Raw genomic sequence first — 27,862 nt, 5'->3', positions numbered from 1 at the left:
TGAATTAACTTGTGACTGAGCAGATGTGCACAAATCCTCTGTTTGTGCGCGTGCGTGTGTGTGTGTGTTTATGCAAATCCTCAAAGCACATGAGGACAACAGAAAGAGGAAGACACACAGCATCCTCAACAAACACCAACTAGAAGAAGAAGAAAATCTGCATTTAACTGATAACAAAACGTCAAATAAAAGGTTAACAATACTTCTGATTTCTCGTATTCTCTCTATTAGGGCCAGAAGGCACTGGTCCCAGATAAGCTAAAATCAGATTGGCCCCTGATAGCCACTTTCCTGTCAGCAGTATTTTTATAAAATTATTATTTTTATATAACCTTGCTGAATCAGAAATTGTAAGTGGTTGTTGGACATATAATTGGCTCCTCTGTGTAAATTGATGTTCTTCAATGGCTCTCAGGTACTCAGATCATCGGCACAGGAAACTACCCCGCTGGGTTCAAATAAATGAATCCAAAAAGACTGTGAACACCGAAAAATAACTTAATGTCCCTGTTTCTGTCTGACACTGAGAAAATAAAGCAATTTTTTTTAATTTGGTTTAGTAGTTTGAGCCTTAAAACGTTTAGACTTATGAATGAATAACTCTAATCTGACATAAAAGCCTTAAAATCACAGTTATAAGAACAAAGAAAAGCAGTTCCCACTATATTTGTAGTTTCAGTTCTTTAAAGCTCAGATGTCTTTTTTAAACATTGGCAGAAGTATGTGTGTAGATACAAAACTACATAGCAGCACTGGCACAAGAGCAGGGAGGTGAAATGTGAAAGTCGGCCTGTATCCTCTGATGTGTTGGAGAACAGGAGGATTTCTCCCCCCCGAGAGGAAAGCAAGACCCCAGCCTCTGTTATGTTCACGTCATCGTCTCATGTAAAGACCATTTGTTACGGGCATCAATGAGCCAAATTTAGCTCTTTATCACTGCTGCATCGGTCTGATCGCACCATGGAGCCTGAATGAGGCGAGAGCAGCGTCAAATCCCTACTGAAGTGGGACGTTACTAAAAATATTAACCCACTTTGTGGACTGAGGGGCCTCCGGAGAGAGAAGTATGCCATGCAACAACATGCGGAGCCTGTTCAGTGTTTAGCTGCACATTTTTTTCCAGCCTTGACAACATGGTAAAGATTCACAAGAAGTTTAGTCAAGAGAGAAACTGACAAAACATAATAATGCCGGAGTTGATATTTAAATCCTGACTACGATTCATCTAAATATTGCTGTGTGTAAAATCCAGTCATGGAGCTAATGAGACAAATAAAAAGTGAATCTGTACACACAAGATTAGCCCCCTCTAGTGGTGGAGGATATCACTCAATAGGGAAACCTTATTGTGAAGAACCAACAGTTCTGGACACACATGTAATAAAGATAACTCATTTTCAGTTTCAAGAAAGGATATAATTAGCTGATGCAATGAACTTCTCCAGGACATCTAATCTCTTCAAGATGATTCTGAAGGGCGAAGAGCTCCTCTGTAGATGGAATATGAGCCCTCAACATGCAGCAGAGTTTTACTTGCAGAAATGTAATAAAGTTTCTGGGTCATAGAATCTAGGATGTTTTTTGCAGCCTCACATTTTACATACAAATCTTACTTATTGTGACACTGTGAATATGATGATGCCAAAACTTTCTATATCACCAGATGGTGTTGACTAAAAGAGCGATATTGTAAAGACTATGAAGCAATGTCAATATTTTAGGAGCTTTAGGAGAGTTCTTCCTTTTATGTTCTTTCGATTTTTCCCCAGCTGCACCAAAAACCATCATTGTACCTAAAATAAAATGCCTTCTCCTTTAAGACTTTTACGTGATATTAGGAAACAAAATGAAAACCTGGTTAGATAAACTCAGAAATTATCTTTAGCACTGGATAAAGACAACATATGGTTTAATTGTGACTGTCAGGGAAGCCTGGAGAGATCCTGAAACATTTCATCAAACAAAACAACAGGAGCAGTTTAACAGTTAGCTTTAATAAAATTATAAATATGGTTGATATAAACATTTCCAATAGTCAAAACTGAGCCTTTTGGTCACATTTCGGTCGCTAAAGGCACAATTCACCAACTCTGTCATTCAGTCAGTCAGCGCTCACCACAGTTAGAGTCACGGTTTCAGGAAACCGTTTTTCCCAGTAAGAAATCTGCGTATTCTTTCCTGCGCAGCACTCGGTGCATTTTGAAGGTGTTGGGTGAAGTGTTAGAGAAATCCATCATCTGCTTCCGGAGCTCCTTGAACGCGCCGTCCGCCACCAGCTGCACCCTCATTGGTCCGATGCTGCCCTTGATACGGAAAGACCTGTAGACCGCCGAGTCCTGCTGGAGACAGGCGTCCAGCTGACAGGAAGGAGACAGAGTTATGAGTGATTTCATGATGATAAAAAAAAAAAAGATACCATGGTGTGTATTTCTCACCTTGTATCGCTGCTCCTCTGTGAGGTTCCTCACGCCTTTCAGCTCCACGAACACCTGGTAATGAGGATCTGAGCCGCCTATTGAATCTCCTACAACACCACCACAGTAACGTAAGATTCATCATCAACGCAAACTGAGCCTGACTGACCACTCAGAAGATTTCACATCTTTCAGATCTTGCCTTAAAACAAGTGCTCCTACTTCCTCCAAAAGAATCTGAAACACCCCAAAAAGCTGCCTGATGGATTCAAGCAGCCCTACATCTTACCCATGATGCCGCTCTCAGCACAGCAGTAGTCGACCAGTTGAGATCCTGGCCACTGAGTGACGGCTTTCTTCAGAGTGTTGAGGAACAACGCTTCAGAAACCTTCTCCCCCCGAACGTTCAACATCTGACCCCGTCTGACAGGAGACGGACGCAGGGGCAAAATACTTATGTTTAAAAATGTACTAAGGCAGAAAAACCAAAGATACTTAACAAAGCATGAGATGATACATTTAGTTGTACAAAGTGTTGTACTGTACCTGTACTGAAACTCAACCATCGGACACTGATTATGGAATCCGACCACTTTCACGATGTCTCCCATGCGATATCTGTGAAACGGCAAAATACACACATCACTTCTACAACTGTCCACGTATCTGATGTTCAATAGTTTACACATTAATGACATATCAGAGCGTCTGTAGAAAGCAGAGCTCAGATCTTGATATTAGGTTCATCACAACTTTTTGTGCATACAATTTGAATTAAGGACACTTCATTTCCATCAGACCAAACAGTACTCTGAACTCAGAGTCCACAAACAGTGAGAAAGTGTCTTTGGTCAGGCTGATTAATGCGTTTCTCTCTATACAAAATTAATATTTATTCATATTTATAAATGTTCCTACCTGAAGAGTCCAGAAGCGTTTGTGACGACAAGCTCGTAGCTTTGTCCCTCCTTCACCTCCTCCATCAGCAGAGTGTGAGGCGCCTTCTCCTCAAGGCTGCTCTCGGGCAGGAACTCGCAGAACATGGAGCGAGGACACAGCAGGTAGCGCCTGTTTGGCTCCTGAGGCCACAGGTTCACCCCGATCAGACCTGCAGGGGCCCACATATCCAGTTAAAGACGATAAGAGGACTTTCTAACTTGACCACACATAAAAAAACTAGAATGGACCCAGTAGAGCGCACACCTAACTCAGGTCTTTTGTGCATTTGTGAATCCATGACCAACAAATGTACGTTTTAGCGTTATGATTAAAAAAGGCTTTGGGTTCCTACATCATTTTACCAGCTTTTAAGTCTATTAAAGCTACTTCCATTACATTAACTGTAGAGGCCTGCTGTGGGCCAAGCATAATACATACTTAATTTGCTTATAAGACCATGGATTATTGGAACTTGTGATGCTTTCGCAGGACAGTAGGACACTCGCCCTCCACCTGTTATGTCAGGCAGAATTTTCCTGGCCCCGTACCATCAGAACTGACTCTCACTTTGTCATTCACAGCAGCTGTTCCCACAGCGGTGTCCAGGGTCGCGTGCAGGTTCTTACCTTCAGTAGCAGCATAAAAGGGCGAGTAGAAAGGCACCCCCTGGCAGTAACTCTCCCTCAGCATTTCCCCATAGATCTGATTGGAACCAGAGTCCACGGCCAGCACCAGGTGGAGGTGAGGCCACAGCCGCTTGGCGATCCCCCTGAAGCCGTCCTGGAAGTTGACCCGGAGCTGAGCAGCTCTCTCTGGGTCTGGCTTCATCAGAGCTTCCAGTCTGGTCCTCACTTTGGGCTCCAGAGCCAGAGCACTGCTGACCGTCCCTCGTTCGATGTCCTCCACAAGCTCCTGCCAACGATCCTGCAGGACGGGGAGGAGATCAGAGAGAAATTACTCTTCTAGTCCTTAGTTCATTAAACACATTTAATATCATTTGCTGCTGCATTTATAAATCGTATAAAAAGAGAAGAGAGTGATGCAGGAAGAAAACAGTCTGTACCTGTAGGGCAGTGAAAGCATAGAAAACTGTGGATGCAAAGTTGGACTCCAGTGTTCCCACACTCTGATCCTTCAGCGCAAACAGGAGGTGCAGGTAGAGGGTATCCTTCTCACTGGGAACCTAAAGAGTTAATAGTTTTATATCTAATTATTCAGAAGTGTTTACGTTGATCTGCATTGAAATCAAGAGAAAATCATAAAAACAAATATTCAGAAACAGTAAACCACTTCCATACCGATGGATATGTTTATTGTACCTCAAAGGCGGGTGCTGGGGTGGTGTAGAGGTTCAGCATGTGGCGGGAGGAGGCTGGCGTGGAGGAGTTAGGTCCGATGGTAATGCCGGCCTCAGACTGGCGAAAGGTCGGTGTGTAGAAGAACTTGGTCGTGCGCTGCAGGCTGTCAGTTGCAGGGAACGCCTGCCGCATGGCGTCCAAACACACAGTCACTCCCTGGTGGACAAACACAAAAAATTATTGTCATCATCATAGTTTCATAAGTACAACACAGGCCGGAGCTGGGCCAACACATCATCGACACAAAGCGCCGGCTTCACCTGCAGGAAGAACTCAGTGTTGGTGTCCTTGGTGCTGAGCAGCATGGCGCTGGATCCCGACGTCCCAGATGTCATGGCCAGGATCAGCGGCTTCTCAGCAATGATCACCTTCTCCTCTCCTGCAGCGATGCGTCGGATGCGCTCTCGGTAATGCTCATACGTGGTGATGGGGTGACGCGCCCGGAAACTGGCACTGTCTGAAACAGCAGTGTCACCGTGAACAAGCAGCTTATGACATAATTTCACTGACCATCAGTCGACTTTTGAATTGAAATCAATAAGTCAGACATATTTTCTTCTTCAAGGGTCCCAAAGCTTCATCTTATAACTTTAAATTACTCATGAGTTTGATAACAGTTATAATTATATCTTTATTTACATTTTATCTAGAAACATCTGAAGTATCAACATTTCATTTAAATATGTTTGGGATTATGATTCTCTGTGTTTGTTTATGGAGCAAAACATTGAAATTGAATCAATTTGGGTTTAGTCGTGACAAATGTAAAACCAAAGATCGAGATTAAATTGAAGGAAAACGTGGGAGAATCTGACACTTTCATTATTATATAAGTTAAACTAAATAACTGATGGACTGATGATCCACTAAAATAAGTGATTAGAAAACATTGACATGAGCCGAGAGGGATTATAACACTTTTTATGTATTTAATTGAAGAAAACAATCACTGATTATGTATTGATTGATTGATTGGGAAATTCTCACTTAGAGTAAGGTGAAATAAATCTATGGAGTCAATTATAAACATTAGGACCTCAGTGAAACGCTGGTTGGGGTCCTTCTGGCATCGCTGGCTCTGCCTATAGACTTTACGTAAACCATATCATCATGTTACATCACAGCTCAGCTCAAGGACACATGTGTGTGAGAGCTGCTGATCCTCATTAAAACAAGATTATCTTTCCTCTCACCTTTCATGGAGCTGAAGTCAAACTCTCTTCCATAGCTCGTGTCGGTGTTTTTACGCAGGCGCTTCAGCAGCGTCTCCTCCTGGACCCGCTTCACGTTGAGCGTGTCGTCCTCCAGCTTCCTTCTCTGCCTCCTGCCCAGCCAGCCCACCGCCTTCACGGCCACGTACTGCCCGAGCAGACCGCTCCATGTCCGGCGCTCACCCTTCAGCTTGGAGCCGATGTCCCTCCAGAGGAACGCCATCCCGACCAGGGAGCACACACCGAGGGCGGAGGGCAGGAGCGGCGGCATCCCTGTGGGAGACACCCGGGGAATGAGAGACGAGCCAGGTGGGGGCGCTGTTGGTTTATGTTACACCCACAGCCCCCCTATCTTTTTGAAAACCAACACACAACACAGACTCTGCTTCACTGTCACAACAACACGTGTCACGTTCGGCTGCGTCCTCTTACCATGCGTCTGTACAACGATGGCGACAGCGACCGATAAAACCGCAAAGCCCAGCGGCACAGCGACACGACGCCAAGAGGAAGCCATGAAGAGAAAACTGTGTAACCCCCTGGTCCTGCTGTTTCGAGTGTTTACGTGTTTATTAATGATCACGCTTCATGTTTACGATCCTCAACTTCTGCCTCCTATCAGCTGTCTGAGCAGCTTCCGTGTTTGGGTCAGAGCCGGCCCCTGATTGGTTAACTGAACGATGACGCGACTCATGGCTGCTTTCAGTTTTACTCTCTTTATTAATCGTGGAAATTTACAAACTGGAAAACAATCATACACAACATTTAGATAATGTGTATAATGTAGAATTTACTCTGTAAAATACTACATAAGACATATATATGTTCATATAGTAATACAAAGAATATACTTTATTTATAGCACTTTAAAAAGAGTTTACAGTCAGTTTCTCCTCTGGCTTCACGTTAGTTCATAGAAACTCCTTCGTCATCTCTTCTCCTCAGAACCTGCAAAGCATCACACACTTTGACGATGGGCTGAAACAATCAGTCAGAGAGAGATCAGCAGTTTCCTCACCTACTTCACTTCCATGGTGATGGCTGATGAGATAAGACATAAGATTCAGTGAGATGCATGAAGTGATAGACACAAGATCTAAATTATTTTAGGTGTTTCATTGTATTTGTTTTTTTGGACTAACCTTCCCAAGAGGAAGGGCACACTACGGCTCCATCGACAGACAAAACGTGGATCAGCTCAGCCAGCCAGGACACCTCCGCTGGGTCATCAACGAAAACCTCCTCTGGTTCATCAACGCACAACTCAAATTCTGCCACAGTCAACACAAACACAAACCATAACTTCCGCTGCCATCATTGTTCGATCTAATCCCAAGAATACAAAACACTGAGCAGCAGAATAACATGGAGACATTGGAACATGTTTCTCCTCTGAGGTGACCTGTGAAATACTCTTCATCTTCCTCCGCCTCCTCTTCCCTCTCCTCTTCGGACCAGGCCTTGCTTGTTCCCGCTGCAGCGCTGCAGTCAGACATGGAGGACGTGAGGTTGTCGGTTTGAAGCCGCTGTCTCAGGTCTGCTGTGTCACAGATGTAGGCCTCATTGTAGAAGCGGCTGGCTGCACACATAGACCCAGAAAGTTTAAAAGAAAATGAAAAATGCACCTTTGACTTGTGATTATGTATTATTGAAATATCTGGTGATAGGATACTTAGTCACAACAAGTAGGATTCACCCACTGACCCTCCATGTCCTCCAGCTGCTGGATGTAGCTGACTGCGTCTCTGGTGTCGATGTGCCGCCGGTGGCTGTCGGTGAGGTGCCTCAGCACGTGTTTGGAGTGGAAGGCAGAGTGAGTGTAAAACACCAGCTCAGGGAGACACAGGGACCCAACAGCAGCGACTTCAAACCGTCTGCCCTGAAGAGCAAGAGAGAAGAAAGGCTCAAAATCTAGGTAGAGTTGGGGGTGATGTTCTACAGGTGGCAATACGTTTATGTAAGTTTAGGTATGTACTTGTTGTTGTGTTTTTAGGGCCACAACCTGGAAGGTGAAACGATCGATGTTGGTCCAAGAAAGATCGTACAACAGACACAGTTTCCCTTCCACCTCCTTCAGAAAAAAAATCTAATCAGTTCACATTTATTAAATAATCCAACTCACAAGTAAATTGGTTCAGAAAGTACAGATTTTTCTTTACACTCACAAGTCAAAACAAGTCAAAGCCATTGAGGAGGACCCACCTCGTAAATATGGACTCCTGTCACCACCACCCCAAGAAGGATGGAACTTCTCCGCTCTCTTTTATTCTGAATATATTGAAAAACAGGCGGGATTTATAACGGAGGCTGCAGCAGAGAAAAATAACTTCGGTTAAATATGCACAAGAATTTATTAAAAACTAAAGATTAGATATTAGAGACTAGATTAGAGAAGTAAGCAGCTTGACAAAGGGATAATCCGTGTGCTATTATCTCTATTAATCTTCAGATATAAATTGCTCCAAATTCACACCAGCATTGTATTCGAGTCCTGTATTTTGATGAATGTACAGACGTCTGAAACTGAAACACATCCTCCCAACCCTTTGACATGATATGTGTCTGCTTCTTTACAGGTTAAAGGTTTCAGGTGTTTTCCTCCTCAGTGAATTGAATCACTGACTGTGTCTCATTTCAGTCTGACCTGTCTCATCCTGTAGAAGGTGACCGGTCCGTCCTGCAGGCCGCCGGCCTCTTTGATAAACTGCAGCATGGCCTGGCTGCGTGTCACACCTCTCAGGTCGCCGTGCAGCGCAGGGCAGTGCTGGAGCAGGTATTCTCGCCCTCGACGTTTAATCAGCTGAGCACAAAAACAATTAAGTCACATCCACACACAATAAATTAATATGATTTCAAAGGTTGTGGTCACACTTCATTTGTAAGTCTATTTTTTACCCAGGAGGGGAAGTAATCTTCAGGAAGGAAGTAACATCTCTCCTCCTCTTCTTCACTCCCATCCCTCCCCCCCTGATCTCCAACATCAGCCTGAAGAGCAGAAGCTGCGAGCTGGAAGAACAGAGCTTCCTGCTGGCGGCTCTGCGAGCGCAGGACCTTCTGCCTCAGCTCAGTGTAGTAGAGCTGCTGCACTTTGCTGCTCCTGAAACGACCAATCAGGGTACTCAAATCACAAATGTCATCTTAGTTACGTTAAGTCTGGGAGCTTTACAATCATTCAGAAAAATGATGCTGATGAGGCCAACTTACAATATCAGCTGCCCATTCTCTATATAATACTGCACCCTCAGAAATACGATGAATGGGACCTGAGAATGTTCAGAACAGAGTCAAAGAGGAGGATCTCATTTAAATGCTTATTCAGGTGGAGTTAAGATTTCAATAAACAAAGAAAAAATCATGAAACACAGACCCGATGTTCGTTAATTTGTACAAAAACAATTAAAACTCACTGTTATTGAGCTTCTGTTCCATCTTTTGCCAAAGTACTTGCTCAACTTCAGGCCCAAATCAAGAAAGAGATATTCATTATCTATGGAAAGCATATAAGGCATCAAGTCCAGTGATTGTTTTGTGCACAGTTTATTAAATCCATTTGAAACAATCAATGTCAAATAACTCCCACAGGCTAATGAGTTGCTGCCCCCTTCAGTGCGAGCTTCCTCCCTACGCTGCAGCATTCCACAGTGAATGAAGTGAAAACATTTTCACACGACCTCCCGCGCATGTGACACCATCGCTGACCTCTGAGAACAGCCAGGCCGAAGATGAAGAGATCAGGGACGCCGAGCTGCTTCAAAACGCTGTTCAACACCTCCTGGGCTCTGGATTTCACCTGGAAAACACCACAGTTACACACACTGTAATGACAAGGGTGACACAAGAGCTACGTGATTAAACATTTGACTAATTGTTAGGTATTCAGACATGATGGAGATCCCTTGTTCAAATCTATAAACAGCTTGTTTTAGTACATCAATAAAACTTCAAGATCAAATGATCACCAAGAATAATTATCTTTGAGCAAAGCCTTATGCAACTAAATTAAATACCAATGTCTCAACACTGGCAGTGAAGAAAAGCCTTTAAGTGGTTTAGATATATGAACTTATTTAATTCCAAGTGATGCACAGGGATGAGAGAGAATAAAAACAAACCAATAAACAGACTTAGAATCGACTCACTGTCACGGTACAGTCCAGGTGCTGCTTGTTGGGAAGGAGGATGCACACTCGTCGCTTCTGTTTCGTCCTCATTGTCACAGGAGCTTCTGTTGCTGGTCTCAGTCCTGCTTATATCCCCCCCTCCTGTCCTTCAGTGGGACAAACACACACGTCAACCCGCCCTCCTATGTCCTGAGGTGTTCTGACAAAAATCAAACAGTGCATAGTAATGCTATAAACAAAGTTGATCTGTGAAGTATAGAGCTGAAACAATTACTTGGCAGTAAGATTGATTATCAATTCCAAATGTTTTCATTTTTTGTCAAGCACTGCCGCTCTTCTCTGTTGTATGCTAATACACAGCACGAGAATATAAGGCGTACATTTGAAAAGTTGTGGGAACTTTAGATTCATCCACTAATACCATCAGGTTCCGATCGCTCCAAGATTTCATTCTGTAGCAGGACAACAAGCTCAGAGAATATTTATCGGTGGTTCACTATCAAAGTCGTACCTTATAAAATGTGTGAGCAGATGCACTGAGGAGAAAACACGTAGCAAGTGAACTGATTAAAAACGCAAAAAATAACTATTAATGTCTACCTCACTTTACCTTTTTGCCTAAAAGCTTTGCACAGACACTAAACATACAATATGGGGTTTGGGAATAATGCACTTGTGCCTAAATTTGACCTTTTAAATGCACATTTATTTTAAAATACAACTCCAAAACCTAAATCGTTAGGTTACTGGAACACCCAATAAAAAGCAATGTTAAAATAATCCACAGAATGATAGTGGACGATAAAATGATGATTGTAGTAAGTGTGGTGTGCTGGTGCCGTGCAATGTGCTGCTTCAAAACAGACCAACCTAAACCATACTGAAACATTTACTGCCCCCCCCCCCCTCCCCAAAGATAAGACAACAGACAAGAGACCATTGTTAATCTATCATTAATTTATTCAAAAACCATATAGAATAATGCCAATTGTGCTATGCTTTGAGGAAGCAAGAACAAAAAAAAAAAGTGACATTTGTTTTTAGTAGCTGGTGATTCTTCTTTTAGTAACCACAGGTTCTCTGCACTTGTATACATGTGTATATTTTTTCTTTTGAAGTAACAACCCACCTTTTTGAATTCTACACGAAAAAATATTTTTAACATGCACAAAAAACACACACACAAAAAAAGAAACAACGAAAGAAACACTACAGTGCATTAAAAAGGCACCTGCTCCCCAGATACAGGCATGATTTTTTTTAATTCTACAAAATTTGTACATAGTAGTTGCAGTGGGACGTTGTTAATGCAGCTTCAGTCTCAACAACCCCCACGAGCAGTTCATAAAAACTATATCATATCTGTACAGACTCTGGAGTTTCCTACAAGATCACACAAACCCTTCAGGGGACAGATGAGATACATTCAAGAGGTAACACATTTTTTTTAGCTTCTACACAAACACATATTATGCTCTTCAACATAATTCACATACTAGACTGTAAAATACAATTCCCAGATTACGTGGAGTTCACATTGAAGAGTCGATGATTAGAAGGCGACCAGAGGAAACATGCAGTAGTCTGTGTAGTGGTTTTGTCCTGGCGGTGGCGTCCCCTCAGTGTGTGTGTGTGTGTGTGTGTGTGTTTTGGGGGGGGGTGGGACGTTACAGATTGTGGGCTCAGAGAAGCTTAACATGTCAGAGAGTTTCAGCTTAGTTCTCTGATCGCATTCCCACTTAAAATCACATACTTTTCTCTTCTTCCACATGCTACTGGTGTAATTTACCAATCTGCAAACAAGTACATCTTTTTCTAATCGAAGGTTATTTCAGACACAAATTCAAACTGCATGAAAATATGCAGTTCAATGTTAAATATAGCTGTAAGCTGGGAAGATTTAAATTAATTTTACAGCTCTTGGTATAAATATTAATTTATATCAGACACCCAATTCGTCTTATTGCCCAGACAGATGGAGAATGTTGAATTCTAACATTCACAATGTATTCACATTGAGATTTGGGTCAGTAGTTCCTAGACGCCCTCCTCCCTTTCTTATCAGCTGCTGTCAGCCTTGCATGACAACAACGAATATTAAATCTTTACACTCAGAATTTAGAGGTTAACACATAAGACAAGAGTCCTGTTGTGTTACAAGATTATTTTTTCAATATAACATCATACTACCGCAGAGAAATGCGCGGCTACTGTGCAGTGAGCTTCCACTGAAATGTTTTATTTCGGTAGTTACCCCCGCCATGAAGGTTATGTTTTAGCTCCAGCCAGTTTGTTTGTCGGCAGAAAGCCGCCAAAACTATTGCAAAAACTTAGAGGAAGGACGGGACACGGGCCAAGAAAGAATCCATTCAATTTGGGGCAGATCTGAAAAAAACGGCAGATCCAGGAATCTTTTTCCAGCTTTCTTTTACCAGGCGAGCTAATGAATACAATGCTTTTTTGTCATTACTTATTTTGGGGGACTGCCATCTATGAGTGTGTATAATTTGGTGCAGCTTGATATGATTAAGGGGACTGTGGGGCCTTGGCGGAGGTATACGCTTGAGTATTCTGGTTTAGGTGTTTTTTTAATTTTCATCATCAACGTCTTTTTTAATCCCGGCATGCCTGACACATTCTTTCTGACATGCATTTTAGAAAAAAAAAAAGAAGAAAAAACTTAAATTATCAGAATCTACTTACAAATAGTTTTTTAAGTTTAACTATATATTTTACAATATAAATTTGAGAAAGTAGAACAAACGTGCTGAACATCTGAAAATAAACTGTTGAGGAAATCGTTTGTTTTTACTGCTTGTCACAGCAGTCTGTGTTTAAACGTAAACAACTCAAAGTACAGTACAACAACGACAACACTATCACATCCTCACTAATAACTAACTCTCATAGACCTGACCTATTGTTCAAACGGGCACTTACAATTGTCTGAGTGAGTTTGCTCTCTCGGCAGAGGTCCGTCCCTGAAAATCACGACCAAAGAGTTTCTGAGCTGCGGTTCGATGCAAGGGGATGTGATGGCTGGTATCAAGTATTTTAAGAGCTGTGTGATGTAACATTCATTGAAAAGTGAAAAGAAATGTGTTGCACAAACACAAAGACCATTCGTCATCAAAACTCAAGATGAAATGTGGAACTGAATGCACTTAGATATTAGTTGGTTGAATGCACTTAAATACGGATACTCGTGATCTTAGGCTTCAACTACCCTTCAACTAGGACTTTGAACAGGTACATTTTGTATTTGCCGAGTAAATATTTGTAAATAGTTGAATTGGTTTGCAGCTTATTGTTTTGATATCTTAAACTGTTAAGAATGACAAATATACGTAGGATTAGATTTTTACAAATATTTTAGTGAATGAAAATTTGCATATGTTCGCATTTAGCAGGGATCCTATATCTCCCAGCAAATCTCTCTATTTAAGCTCCCTATATTACTGATGCTGCCAGAGTGCATGTATTTAAATGCAATATAAACAAGAGACGTCGCTCTCTTGTGCCCTATGTACAGGAATTTACTTTCAAGACGTTATCGAACTACGTTTCGTTTTCTACTGTATGATAGCGGAGTGCACTGCAGATAAAACAGCTTGACAAACAAACAGAAAAGTTAACATAAACACATCTTCGTTGTTGTTGGTTACGTTCACTATTATTTGTATGCATATTTAGCTTGTTAACTTGTGTTGGCGAAAGGCAGCTTGTTTTATTCAGATTGCTGTAAAAGTGTTACTATCCTGCTGTATATTTTCTGATGGTTTAAAATTCTGATAGTATTAAAACATCTTCACATCACTGGCAACGTTCAAGAAGATGCGGATCGTACCGAGACGTACCTCTTCAAATAACGACACATGTTGTGTTTCATCAGCCGCACAGTTCCAAGACAGAGAGTCACAGACAAACACAAAAAAAAGGGAAGACTGGCTTCAAGTCTCTTCCAGCTAACGGCTAACAGTTAGCGGCTTTTGCGTGAAGGCACTTCCTGGTAAAGCGTTCCACAGAGTAGCACCTGGGATTGTTTTTGAAGTAACCAGTAGAAGCCCTTTAGTGGAAGGAGCCTGGGGTGTGGGCTGGGCCGGGAGGTGTCTTGGTCACAGCAGCGTGAACCCTAAGATGTACTGCAGGAGTTTGTTCCGATTGGCCTGAGGTAGAAAGGTGCTGCTCAGCTCCAGAGAATTCACCTTGTTCTCTCTTCTCTCCTTCAAGACCTACACAGGGAGAATAACAGGAGGAACGAGTTTAATCCAGCTGGAAGAACCTGAACGGCTTCATTAACACTAGTCACAAAAACAACAACCATGTAGCACATCTTACTTTGGCCTTTAATTCAACAAACACACTTACCCCGAGGTCTTTGAATGTCCTCACTGTGTTTTTTACAAGGTAATGAGTTGCACTTTCACCTGAAATAGAAAAAAATATATTATAGACATTCTAATATACTGTATTTACAAGAGCTCATTTAAGAAATAACATTTGTAAATCAATGGAAGCTACTTCTATTCATATTAAAGTGCATTAGTGCCAATCCTTTTACATCTTGTTTAAATTGTACAAATATAAAAACACATAAAATACATAGGGCAGTGACTTTTACTTCTTTATTTCACGTAGGAGTAAAAAGTATTTCAGTGTTACCATAAGCAGCCACTCCTCTCTCTGTGCGTGTGAGCAGGTATCTGAAAAGTCTCTGGGTGTATTCGGACTCAGCCATTGGCTGACTCAGACTGTGGACAAAGATGGCAGCCCCACTGTAGGCCTCCAGCACTGGGCTGAGCAGCCGCTGGAGGAAGATGAAGAAGTCCTGGTGCTCTGCGGAGACACTCACCTAATTGATTGAAAGAAAAAAAAACACGCAGCGAAAGTCAGTGATTGGACGCTGAAGATGCTGGACTTTGCAAGTTATTAATGTGCCATGGTGGTGATACATTCTGATTATATTTGTATCTCTGAGTCAGACCTTGAGGTAGCGATCTCTCTGTTCCTCTCCAAAGTCACTGTCCTCATCCTCCTCGTCACTTCTCCAGGACAGAGGCTCGGGAAACTTCTTGGACCAAGGTTCCTCTGTGGGGCTGGGGCTCAGCTCCTCCTGTTCCTCCTGACAAACACAAATAAAGGTTAAGACTATCTGGACCATTGAAGAAGCTCTTCGCAAGATGTATCACTGACTGAACTTCCATCTAGTGTTACAGTAATTTGTGCGTGTTTAAACTGACCTCTGCTACGTAGAGAACCCCATACTGGATCAGCCGGGTCACTGCATCATGGAAAACCTGGTAAATCGTCTGACAGGGCTGTAGTGAGGATGAGAAACAGGGAAACGAGGAGTAAAACATTTAGATTTAATATGTGTTAAAATGAACACCATTTCCTCAAATCCGATATCAGTCAGTGAAACCTCTGGACCTAAATTTCTAACTTGACAGACTGATCATGTAGAGTTTGCATGGTCTACAAAGTCGTGGAACTTACCGGTGCCACCGTCACCTCGTACGTGAGGAAGTGGGAGAGCCCGGCAGCCTTGCGGATGAGTCTCTCCTGACTGAGAGGGAGGCTACAGGGACCGCCGGACGGCTGATCCGACTCGGACTCGCCCAGCTCTCGCTGCAGGGCCAGGATGCTACAGGCTGCAGACACATGAGAACAGAGATTTTAGGAGGGAAAACATTTAACCGTCAGCACTGGGAAGTCTAACAAGGACATGACGCTTGTGTGTGTGTGTATGTTTGTGTGTGTGTGTGTGTGTTTTTGTGTGTGTATGTTTGTGTACTGACTGACTAAACCATTTAAAAAAAAGGGCAAACAATACAACACCCCTCATGTTGTCACAGTTGTTGGTCTGGTCCAAATAGGGCCTCTGTATTGAAACAGGCTCCGCCCTCACCCAGCTTGATGATAAAGATCAGTGATGCACTAGAGTTAACACAGCACAAGAATTAACAACTTGCTGTCTCGACGTACCAATGATTGCATCAGGAATGAAGACGTGGAAAAGGCCGTTGCTGTAGAAGTTGAGCTCGAAAAGCGCAGGTACACTTTGGCTGGGTGCGATCGTGAACTCGCCATTGCGATTTGCACTACTGGTCACGTTGACACAATTTCCAAGGAGGTGGAGGGCGCGCATCACCACGTCCTCCGAGTTCCCCGAAAAGCCCAGGTCAAAGTCCCGGGAGAGGATCTCCTCCTTCATGTTGAAGAAGTCCTCCACCAGCTTTGACAGCACCACCCCCTGGAGAGAAGACAAAGAAAAACACATGCTCAAAAAATTTGAAAACAATAACGTGGATGAACCCAGATATAGAACAACTAAGAACTACAACTGGCATAAGTTTGTTTTATGCAGCAGTAAAACAAATTCCACTGTCAGCTTATTACATTGGTGTGCCTGCAGAGGGCAGACGCTTACCACTAAAGTAAAGAGGGGGTTGGTGTGCAGGCAGGAAGAGAGATCTCTTACTACCATGCAGGGGTAATGTGACATTTGGATCACCTTGGGGTAATGGAGGAAGCATGCAAACAAGAAAAGAGAGAGGGGAATTGGCAGGGGTGGGGTTGTTTCAGGGGACAGAGGGGAAATGAAAGGCAACCACTTACTTTTCTGTGTCTGTACAGCAGCAGACAGGCCACGATGTGGGTAGACATGATTGCTGACGACTTATTAGCCGCTGCGAGGTAGACACAAAGACAAATTTATTAGCAACACACAACACAAATATATTATCAAAGCAGAGATGATGGCATGTCATGAAACTGGAAGGAAGATGCTTGATCTCCAATGTCAATCAGACATGATAAATACATAAAACTTTAGTCACAATTTATGTTAATTAATCAATCAATCAATATGACAGATCCCATGTTATTACAAATATTTAACACATCATAATAATTTCAGACCACAATAAAATATGCCATGAACTAGATAAGTTATAGTTATGAGTAGGAGTGAAACATGTGAGAGTGTGTGTGAGGCTGAGGGGTTACTATTGGTCATTTTGAGATTAGTTCAGGTTTGGGGGGAGTAAAACACTTGTGAGCACTGGTACTGCATTCCTCCCCTCTTCTGCCTCTCTTTCCTCACCTTCATCCCATTGGCTAAAAAGAACATGCCATCCAGCTGGGGACTCTGTGATTGGCTGAGGATGGGGAGGAGGGGGGAAATGCAGCTGAATTAGCTGGGGGGAACCGGTTTCCGTAGTGCTACCCTAGAGCAAAACGCCGGGAATGATGTGAAGCGAATGTACTGATGCAGCGCTGTGTTGGATTTCAATTAAGAGGGAGGGGGTATAATGGATAGCGTTTCATGAGAGCTGCTTTTGCTCCAGTTAGCAGGTGCACCTTTATCACAAGATGAGGAGGAGAGCCCTGCACTTAGACGTGATGGGAGCAGTGCCTCTTAAAGCACGAGCCATGGGCTAAATTTGGCATCCTTGTGTGTTTATGATGATACATGACCTCTGATCATTTACAAATATTATAGACAGTCAGATTCATATTAAGGAATAATAATAAGCTGTGTTTTTGTGGATTTCTTACTGAAGAGGACGTGCTTGGCCAGGTTGTTAATAAGTTGCCGTCTTAAGATGTCATCGGGCAGCTCTCTGTTCATCTGCTGCTCCTCCTGCCCCTGGAACAGCTGAGCATCAGGCCTGAAAGAATAATGGTGGCACAAAAACATTTAAAATTACGATTTTACTATTTCTGATTGATATGGTACACAGATTTACCCCAAATGGTATAGCCCTATAGGCATATGGCAGCTCATTTAACTCAGTGTCATTGTCTCTTGTTTAACAAGGGGTTACAAAATAAACTGCGGAAAGTTTTAATCATATTTAAAACCACCATAAACACAACGGTAACTTACTTGATGACCACATATTTACAATGTTTAATTCATCGTTGAGGCTGTGACTGCAAAAACCTTGATTAGTGTTTTTTTTAATTAACACAAAGCAAAGAAAGAGATTCCATGGGATTCTACTCATGGGATAATAGTTCAGTTAAACCTGAAAGTATATGAGTTGGATCTATGTCACCACAGTGAAGAGGACATACTTAGTAGGACAGGATTGTGGTGGCATCTACGTCACTTCTCCAGAATGTAAACAGCTATAATGTGTTAAAGCAAACAGCAGCAAGAAAGCAAGTGTGGAAAGCCTATTAATCAAGATGAGAAACAGAGAGGGAAATAGCTGGGGTTGACTGACATTATATAACGAAAGCTTGTTATTACGAGGGGACAGCGCTGAACTCAAGTGACGCATTCCGATCAACTCGAGTGCTGCGCTCAGATGTCAGATAACAGACCCAGAGAAGAACAGAGAAGTCAAGAGTGGAGACGAGGGGTCATAATGTTACAGGTGGGACTGTGGGACTCCTAAGAGCTTGAACACTGGGGTGGATAAAGATGTCAGCGGTCTGGAGTGTGGCTACACTTACTGTGCAGAAATAATGATGGGCATCAAGGTGTGCTCCAGGGACTCTGGGGCTGGAATATGGCGGTTTCTCTGGGTACCCAGGTATTCCTTTATTTGACACACAAAAGGATAATTAAGAAAAATCCATGTGACATCAATAACACAGCTTTTCATTATCTAGAAATAAATGCAGCAATGATAAAAGTTTTTATATTCGTTAAAAGCTGAACCTGCAATCAATCACCTTCAAAGAGAACGGCTGGTTGAAGTCAACCCGCACACAGCCGTAGTTCTTCCTCAGCATCCGGAACACTCCACACGCTATTCCCCACAAGCTTTCATTCTGCTTGGGCTTCCCCTGCAGGGATAGATGAGTTCAGACAGGAGCAGTTCAACCTTTGAAATACTCTGTCTCAAAACAAAACACTCTTGTTTCAAGAACACATTGACATAAACTCACAATTCCAGAAGCCATATAAAATAAATTTATGGTGAGTGTGTTTTTTAACGACTTAGTAAAACCTTAGAAATAACCGTAACATCCAGGCACTTACCAGCTGCTCACTATTGTAGTTGCCCTCCAGGATGCGGTCGTAGGAGATCCCGACCGGCACCACCAGTACGTCAGGTATGGACCCACTCCACAGTGCATCTACCACAAGGGACAGCATGCCTGCACGTGCTGTGGACGGCTTACCGCTGCGAGAACGCGTACCCTCCAGGTAGACCTCCAAAAACTGCTGCTGACGCAACAACTCCTCAGTGTACTGAAGGGAGATGGATGAAACGTGCAAGTGAGAAGGGTGGGATGACGTTGAATGAGAAATGGTGGCACTGACTAGATGTTGGAAGTGAGACAAATGTGTAAACACTGGGTGTAAAGGACAATTTGTGCAAAAACCTTCTTTAAAGAGACACAACATTGACTCCATTACGAGTTGTAGGTAAAGCAAAATAAAAGCTGTGCAGCTGTTGTATATCCAAGTTAAAAATGAGTGGAGGTCAACAGCTTGACCCACCCCCACCCCCCTTCTCATCAACACATTGCAGGGTACTGAGCATGTGCCAAAGAAGCCATGTTGTGCATCGGTCTCCTGTGTGCAGTATGTACACAGCTTTTTAGAGCAGAGGCCTTACCTGAAATAGACTCTAGGCTGTGGCATTTGGAATAAACTTGGAAGAGGACTGATAGCCAGGTTTAGCTTGCACTAGAGCAACTAGAGGTAGGGCTGCACATGCCTTTTTTATTGCCTGTGCTTCTGGCTGAGGAGAAGTTTGCTTAATTACATTTCTGTACATAGGGATGCCAGGGATGCCAGCTTACATTGTTAGTAACAGTAGTCGTGGGATCATGAATCTGGATCGTTCCGGTAACTTCAACCCTGATGTCCTGGCTATGTGTGTCTCGTGCTTTGAGTGACCAGGTCCTAAACATTTGTGATGAGTGTTGGTGCTTTTGGTAAAGTGAGTGCAGGTCAGCGGAGCGAGTGAAAAAGAGCAGCATATTTCTGCCAAGTAAGAGTGGAAAAATTAGATAAAGACTCTTGGGACTTACTGCGGTAAGGAGTGATCGGTACAATATGTCTTTCTTTCCATCTCCCGTCTCCTCCATTCTCCGCCGGATAAAGAATCCTCCAAGTTTACGGATCAGAGTGCTGGGAAAAAAAAAAAAAAAAAGTTTAAAACTTCCACTGACCTAAGGAGGATTTCCTCCTGTCTTCGTTTTAATTAGGTTCTGTACGATTTGAGGCAGGTTACAAAAAACAAGTTTTATATTCCCTTAATATCGCAATATAAAATCAGACACCAGGCTTCATGGGTCTGTTACCTGAGGATGGGGATGCTCAGGTTGTTTCCTGCCGCTATATGTGGAGCTTTGATGTTGTGACAGAACAGGATCAAGGTGATGAGCAGGTAGTCGATGTGGGATTTGTGAACAGGGAGGAAGACCATGGGCACATTTTGCTGGAACGATAAAGAAACATGATTTTTTACATAGAACAGACCATTTCTCATTGGAAACAGAACATATACAGATAATGGATATGTGAGAAAATGTAATCATTACTACTAACCTCTGTAGCAGCTTTCTTGACCATTTCCAGCTGACCTTTGTGGATCTGTATGCTCCAGAAGAAACCATTGAATAGCCGCAGGAGAACCCAGCCTGTCAGCCTGAACAAAGTGAAGATGTAGAAGAGATTTCAACATTCTGCAGTAATGTGAATTTGACTGCAGTCCGATCAATGACCGTACTCTGTGGTTAAGGAGTTGCAATACGCATCGTAGTAGCTGAGGGAAGATTTATGTTGTAGAAGTACCTGATGAAGGCCGGTGAAACGTTAGCCACCATCTCCTGGAGGAAGGCCCTGGCTTTCTGCTTCACTTTGCTAACAGCTTTAGGCTCCTGCCCAGGTTGGCTCGCTGCAGCCTCCAATTCTGTGGCTACCTGCGCGATCGCAGTCTCCACCCTGGAATCACAAGAAGCAGAGCTCAAATATAAGGCTGCATCTTCTAGACTACCAACATTCCCGATAGGGTTTTATTCCAAAAAAAAAGCTACCACATATACTCAGTATACTTTAATATGCATGTTGACACCTACCTGCTGTTGTTGAGAACATTGTCCACAACGTTCCTGGTGAACATGTCCTTGTTCACGTCTCGCTCCATCACAAACAACACATAACTCAGCCTGCGTGCCAACCAGCCCCGCTGTCTGCGAAACACAAACACACTGGTGAACACAAAGGAAGATGTAAAGAAGAGTTTGCATCCTGAAATAAACTGTGTGTGAAAATACATAGCTTTGTGTAGAAAAGTTAATTTAGAATCCGTAAAACACACACACACACACACACCCACACACACACCCCCCCCAGGGTCTAATTTAACAGCTCACAATTGACCATTAGCCTGTTAAAAACAAAACTGAGTATTTGATTACATATATTTCTTGGTAATTTAACACATTTTCTGCAGCCAGTGAGGAGCTCAAACTGACATATCCATTACATGCAGCCTTCACGACAATGAAGGTGGCTGTGTTAAGGTCAGTTCACATAATACTGACAAAATTCACAATACTAACTTATCCATTGTGAGTTCAGCCCATCCTGACTCTGGGATGTTTCGGTTTATATGCTTATACAAAGCAGAATTAAAAAAAACTAGATTCCCTTGCAATTTGGTGCACAATGACAGATACAATATTTGGGGGGAAAAAGCTAGATGTTTAAAATCAAACTAATCTCATGTTTTTTAGAGTTTTGGAGTTGAGGTTTTGAAGTATTAAAGTTGAAGTATTTTGTATTTTCCCTGATAAGATCCGGTTGTGGATGCATACGTCTGGTATCCACTGACAAAAACTCTTTCAATTATTCATCCCTCTACCTTTCCACTGTTCCACAGATCAGTTCACCTGACTTGATATCATCATATGAAGGTTGTTAGGAAGACCACTGTCTGTAGTGTATTCACTGTACTATACAGGAGGAACTTCACCTCTTGCTTTTGTTGCAAAGGCACAATTAAGGGGCCATCTAACCCGAAGACAACAGGCAAAGAGTCAACCAGTTGGTCATGAAGTTCATAATGCAAAATACACTGGAAAGGAAGGGATACCACGAAAGCGTTGATTTACATTTGTTTACCTTGTGTGGGTCTCATTAATGTAGATGATATTACGCAATCCCAGAGATGGAATACTCGGGTTGAACAGCTTCTCCTGTGACAGAACCAAAAGTGATTATCAATAAAACAGATACTTGAAGTGTCAACAAGGTTTCAGTGAATTAACTTAATGAATGACTCCTGGCCTATTCCATCTGATTTATTTGTCTTGGAAGAGTACTTGGCTCATTATACAGTTTAACAACCTTGGGCCATTGATGGAATTCCTTGGGAAGTCACATGAAGTCTGGTCTGGTGTTGCTTTGTTATATTGATATACACTCATTATTTTGCTCACTATGATATGTCCTCTGATCATATGGATATTATGGAAACAACCAAACAGATTAAAATATAGGAAAATGTGATACTAGGCTTAGTGCAGTTGGGAGTTAGAATAGAAATGTGTTAGGATTTATGCAAACGCACACACATCGTAGAAAAATCTATAATAATTAAAAAAAAAAAATCCAATTAAGAAAGTTTTAAAATAAATAAATATGTACCAACCAGGAGTAAAAATACCAATGCAAAAAATGCAAATGAGGACTCAAGTGCCAATTCTGTCTTATCTGCCACTATTTAAAAGCTTTATAGACACGGGAGTTTGTACATTTCTAAATTGCTTCAATCTTCTGCAAGGGACTTTAAACCTCCTACAAGAATATGGGGTGTGTCATTACCAATCTTATTGGCTCATCCTAGAGTTGCCTGTTCATAAACATTCTGCAGGGATCTGTGCTCTTTAATGCCTGAAGTGTTTGGTTTTCAACTGCACAGAGAAGTTACCAAACCAAGCTGTGGTACAGGACTGAATTAAGCTCTCTAGGACTTCCTCATAAAAAAGTCTATCTGTGCATTTTAATTATTCTGCACTCCACTACACTGCATATTCATCCCTTTTTTTCTCAGTCATAAAAATTTACACCCAACGATAAACTGAACCCGACCAGAATCGAGCAAATGAATTGAGTTAATTATCTGTGGTGTAACATTACCCAGCTCTGTGGTGTACAGGAGTGGCAGCAGCGGCCGACATAGGGCCTCTTTCTGTTCAGCAGGCCCTCCTTCCACGTGCTGGTAACACAGCGCAGGACTGAGGGGCTGGTACTGCGGTCCTAGAAACACAAAATCATTAAGGATATTCTATGTATCATTTACAACGCGGGGGCTCGATTCCACACTTAATCTGATAAGATGTTCAGAGCTTATCCTGTGATGGCGCTAAGAAGATAAATCTGTGGCTTACTGAGTCATCGTTGGGATGCTTCCAGCGGTTGCACCACTGCTCTCCATTGTTGACCTGCAGCAACAGGCCATCTGACAGCTCCATGTTCTCTGCTGTCTTTGCTCTCCCTCCAGGTCACACAGCACTAGCTGGCAAGCTGGTGAAGAAACAGGGATATCATGAGGTTACATTTTACATTGTAATACAGACATCACTCAAGGCAATCTTCAGGTTTTATATTCTATGCAAGAGATCAGATGTCAGAAAATGTTTATATAATTTTTTGTCTGGCACCAAATGTCATTTAGTTTTTATTCAAACCGACCAAATGAGAATTGACTTCAGAGACGCCGCAGGTAGATTCATTTAAAACCTAAAGCGATTGAAGAGTGTTCAACTCCTAGACTACTTTTGAAATTTGCAAATTAACTACATCCCTTATAGCCTTAGTCATAAGTGTTGTTTGAAACTAATTTAATTTTGAGACAAATTTGCATTTAGCAATTTCGATTTTCAGGACGTTTTAATTGTATTTTGCATGGAGCTCTCCAAAAGCTCCGACCTTGGCTGCCAGATGCCACCAGTCTCATTTCATCAATAAATTCAGAGAAACATCCAGGAGCTAAAAAGAATGTGGCTCCCTCCCACACGATGCCACACCTTGCGAATATGAGGTGGCTTCAGCTGGACCCGATTTTCCACATAGGTGAGGTTTACATTGTTAACCTACGCATCCCCACACACACTTTGGATGGAATTTACAGGCGGGTCTGAGTGCTTCAAATAACCAACAATGATTCGCAGCATAAAGTGTAGTATGCTACACACCCCCAACACCTCAGCGACCTTTGTGACACACCGGTTGGCAGCTGCCTATTATGCAACTCAACTCAACCATTTGCTCCTCCCTCTGGCACATCATTCATTCAAGTCTTTATTTGTGTCACACATGTGCGAATGAGTCATAAATACCAGAATGCGACACTTCGCAATAGGGTCAAATACTTTTTTTCCATTTAAGTTCATGTGGCATCATTTATTTATTCGTAGTATTTTTTGTGTTAGTTTTGAAGAATAAAAAGACTGTAAAATAGAGCTTTATGATATTATGAGAACTGGAGTGACCACACAAACAGAACACATGTTGTCCTACAGTATGCTGCTGATTGTGCTGCTAAGCCTTTGTTAAGCTGGAGGTGTGCCGCATCTGGGCCCCAAATACCTGCAAACACAATTAAACACTGAGGTTGTTGTCTGTTGTTCCCCTGTCGTTTTCTGTCTAGTTCTAAGCAGGTGATTGATGTGGTCACTGCACTGGGAGATACACACTTGTCTGATGCCCAGTACATCAATGACAAGAAACCATAACCAACACATCCATATCTTTAACATAGCAAATGTAATGTGAACCTGTGAAGGGTCTGACTGAATTCACAGGTTGCACAAAGTTAATCCTGGACGTTGTTTTGAATCAGTGTCTCAGGTTCTTTCTGAATAAATCAAATTGAGGTCTTCCAAAAACTCAGGATAGAAGCAAACAAGGTTGTTGGGAAGCAAAAAACACTCAAACTTCAGAGAACGTGTTCGACATGGTGTGAACATCAAATAACCACATTAAAAAGAGCTTGATACACATAAGAAAATGGCAGGAAACATGGTGAGCATTTAGCTGCTGTCCTCTGGTGTGAAATCAAGAATACTACGCGCAAGGCCTACAGCGACAAGGTCAAAGTACAAAAGCAAGCCGAGAGCACTCAAAACACTGGCCCTCATTCATAGGTAAATAGGTTAGCGAGTAATTTTATGAATGAAGGCTCTCATACCGAGCATTGTACAATATGTGCAGCTTGAGGGTAGGTGTATCCTCGTGTGTTTGTGAATAATAAGGTGAAGGGAGACGACAGACACGCATCCCTCTAGGGGGAAATAATCCAGCAGGGAGTCAACGCCTTTTGAACCATTGTCCTCTGGTGGTGTTGTGGTGGGAATGTGTGATATGCACACTGATTATAAAAGGTCCAAAGGGGTGAATGACCGGGAGTACTCCACTCAATGGGGTGATTTAGTTCGAAATAATGAGCTGTTTGGGATTAGGTAACAGATGAAGGAAGTCTTAATAGAGCAATAAAGTTCACATTGAAGTAATTAAACTGGCTCAGGTAAAGTAATGAAAATATGAATACGAGTAAATTGTGACTTTTCTAGTCTCCACAGGAAAAAAAATGTGTGTGAAATCCATCTTATCACCAAGAGTCATATTGACTTTTTAGAGTATGTCAGCACAATCAGAATTGCTTGTCTTTTTTTAGAATGCATCATTATAAACACTGAAGTTTGGGCAATATCGGCAAATAGCCCCTTGTCAGCTAGATAGCTGCTTCCAATATTACTTCTGGAGCACACAGAAAATATTCAATAATATAGTCTGCTGATGCAGGCTTGGCTCTTCTTTGCAGACATTTTTTATCGTGCTATTAACTTTACGATCAAGCAAGACAACAAAGAAACAGATGTAATAGTGCTGGGAAGGGATACGGTCAAAAATGACATCATGAGAAAAAACTGTTGATGTTGATAATTGAGTAGATCAATGTAACTTTATCATTTATTTTTAAAGACTGATTTTTGGTCCTGAGTGAAGATTGTGGTTTTAAACTATTCTTGGTGGAGTGAGAATGACAGACAGGTGATACAGGAACACATCTTACTACAATGAGGTAGATCACACGTGTGTTATAGGTCCTCACTGTGCTAAACAACATACTGATATATATTGGACGTAAGTTAAATTGCTTTTGATGGTTAAATTGTGATAATTATTGATTGTTGCTTGGTATTGTTTAATTGCTCATAGCCCTCATAACACAAATGGCACAATCCATTATTAATCTCCATATGCTGGCGAGAGAGAGCAGTAATCGTTTTTAAAGCTGGCTCACTCTGACCCAGACGCTTTATAATTTTCCCTTTTTAGACCAACACTAACACTCCTGTTCATACGGTTTCCAGGATTGGGTTAATCCGTGACACACGCTGCAAGCTGTCTGCAACAAGCAGGTCAAGCAGGAGAGTGGGTGACAGATGGGCTGTGCAGATACAGTGTGGAGCAGGGGAGAGGGGGGTTGGGTGGGCAGACAACAATGGCCCAGGACAGGCAGGGCAGGACAGCCTGGTGTCTGGCCGGGCTGCAGAGGGGGACACGCCGCTGTCAGGTCTGAATAAAGCTGGATCGTCGAGTTATGGATGGGTCCCGTCACCGCGGGGCTCGCGCTCAGCTGACCAACCACGTCTCTCAGCACGTTGCACATGGCGTGCTGCAGACAGGGAGTCACTATAACCCGGTGCGAGGCTCACGTGTCAGCGGTTAATTCCGTTTATATCACGGGAGCAAACGTAGCAAGTCAAGGTTAATAAAAACATGCCGTCAGGGGTCCTATAAACTCCCGGCTAATGCTGTGGTTAACCGGCTAACGCCACGTTAAACCGGTTAAATCCCCCTCGGTGTGATAAAGCCGCTACCGGTGGCTAACGTTCCCCAAAGGGGGAAGTCGAGCAGAGAACGTCGCGGGGGCTGTTGTTGTCGTTTCCCGGACAATAACCGCGGCGCCTCGCTGACAGTTACCGATGGGGGGTTAGCGTTAGCCCGCTAGCCAGCCGGTGGTCTCCGGGGAGGACGACACCACACTCACCTTCAATGTCGCGTTCCGCTGGCTCATATCTCACAAATATCCCCGTTTGACTGAAACGCAGCCGGCAGCAGCGTGGAGCTCCCCGGTGTGTCGGTCGCGTTGGCCCGGCTCTGCTCGGGACGGACCGACTCAGCTCCGACAGATCAAGATGTGACGAGACGAAGAAGAAGAAGCAGCAGCAGCAGCCACCAAGCATACGGCGAGGGTGCAGTTCGGCCAGCGACCAGAGGGGGCAGAGTTCTGCGTGTTGTTTTTGCTTCATCAGCTGTGACGCCAGATTTATGTTCAGGGGTTGAACTGTGAGGATTAGAGCTTATTTATATCATTCCAGTCATACCAGCTTCAGATGTATTCATCCTCTCCTACATTCATTCATATATTCATATTATTATTATTTTATAAAAGTTTATTTTATTCATCGACCAAACAAAACAATTGAAAGGTTCAGTGTGTAGAATTTAGTGGTGAAGTTGCATGCTGCAGCAGAACACCCTTCTAAGCATGAAGGAGAACCTGTAGTAGCCTTCAGGTGTCATTGAAACTCAAAAGGTTTCTAGTTTGTCCAGTTTGGACAACTGGGAAAAAAATGTTGGCCTCCGTAGAGAGGACCTGCTCCTGATATGTATAAAGGGCCCATTTTAGGGTAAAGAAACAACAATTCGTGGGATTAAGATAAAACACACTGGTGAAACGTCACAATGTTTATTTTATATTCAGTTTCTGCCAATAGATCCTGTTCCTCTTTAGATGCAACCACAAAGCTCAAATCTATATTGAAAAGGAGCA

At 42.7% G+C, this 27,862-nt stretch overlaps 3 protein-coding genes across 6 annotated transcripts; all 3 read right to left on the bottom strand.

Annotated features, from left to right (window-relative positions):
• Nucleotides 1-1,974: 1,974 nt before the first annotated feature.
• Nucleotides 1,975-6,565, bottom strand: ghdc (GH3 domain containing). Its single transcript, XM_062378640.1, has 11 exons — nucleotides 6,355-6,565; nucleotides 5,905-6,195; nucleotides 4,972-5,168; nucleotides 4,673-4,867; nucleotides 4,417-4,536; nucleotides 3,980-4,277; nucleotides 3,333-3,522; nucleotides 2,961-3,032; nucleotides 2,704-2,837; nucleotides 2,436-2,524; nucleotides 1,975-2,357 (listed from the first exon to the last, which is right to left on the bottom strand). Exons 1-11 carry the CDS (start codon nucleotides 6,437-6,439, stop codon nucleotides 2,136-2,138), a joined length of 1,893 nt encoding a protein of 630 aa, XP_062234624.1. The 5' UTR covers nucleotides 6,440-6,565; the 3' UTR covers nucleotides 1,975-2,135.
• Nucleotides 6,566-6,654: 89 nt separating this feature from the next.
• LOC133976025 (FERM domain-containing protein 6-like) lies at nucleotides 6,655-10,157 on the bottom strand. 4 transcript variants are annotated; one of them, XM_062414096.1, is made up of 13 exons: nucleotides 10,062-10,157; nucleotides 9,622-9,712; nucleotides 9,330-9,409; nucleotides 9,127-9,185; nucleotides 8,818-9,019; nucleotides 8,567-8,722; nucleotides 8,125-8,190; nucleotides 7,898-7,993; nucleotides 7,627-7,801; nucleotides 7,325-7,501; nucleotides 7,065-7,193; nucleotides 6,941-6,963; nucleotides 6,655-6,870 (listed from the first exon to the last, which is right to left on the bottom strand). In XM_062414096.1, exons 1-12 carry the CDS (start codon nucleotides 10,131-10,133, stop codon nucleotides 6,941-6,943), a joined length of 1,326 nt encoding a protein of 441 aa, XP_062270080.1. In that variant the 5' UTR covers nucleotides 10,134-10,157; the 3' UTR covers nucleotides 6,655-6,870. The 4 variants fall into 4 exon arrangements, with proteins under 4 accessions (XP_062270080.1, XP_062270078.1, XP_062270081.1 ...); XM_062414094.1 differs by having other exon boundaries at nucleotides 6,945-6,963; XM_062414097.1 differs by having other exon boundaries at nucleotides 6,945-6,963; nucleotides 7,925-7,993.
• An 823-nt stretch (nucleotides 10,158-10,980) lies between these two features.
• gpam (glycerol-3-phosphate acyltransferase, mitochondrial) lies at nucleotides 10,981-27,355 on the bottom strand. The gene is made up of 21 exons (XM_062414093.1): nucleotides 27,077-27,355; nucleotides 23,409-23,544; nucleotides 23,158-23,277; nucleotides 22,141-22,214; nucleotides 21,093-21,206; nucleotides 20,809-20,958; nucleotides 20,563-20,662; nucleotides 20,316-20,452; nucleotides 20,043-20,142; nucleotides 19,042-19,254; nucleotides 18,732-18,845; nucleotides 18,510-18,595; nucleotides 17,604-17,716; nucleotides 16,662-16,732; nucleotides 16,029-16,296; nucleotides 15,540-15,694; nucleotides 15,284-15,361; nucleotides 15,028-15,165; nucleotides 14,706-14,895; nucleotides 14,412-14,470; nucleotides 10,981-14,275 (listed from the first exon to the last, which is right to left on the bottom strand). Exons 2-21 carry the CDS (start codon nucleotides 23,490-23,492, stop codon nucleotides 14,159-14,161), a joined length of 2,481 nt encoding a protein of 826 aa, XP_062270077.1. The 5' UTR covers nucleotides 23,493-23,544; nucleotides 27,077-27,355; the 3' UTR covers nucleotides 10,981-14,158.
• Nucleotides 27,356-27,862: the final 507 nt, after the last annotated feature.

Source organism: Platichthys flesus, chromosome 20 (genome assembly GCF_949316205.1).
Source record: "Platichthys flesus chromosome 20, fPlaFle2.1, whole genome shotgun sequence".
NCBI lineage: Eukaryota > Metazoa > Chordata > Actinopteri > Pleuronectiformes > Pleuronectidae > Platichthys > Platichthys flesus.
Note: the sequence above shows the minus strand (reverse complement) of the source record. Positions and strands in the feature narration are given on the sequence as shown.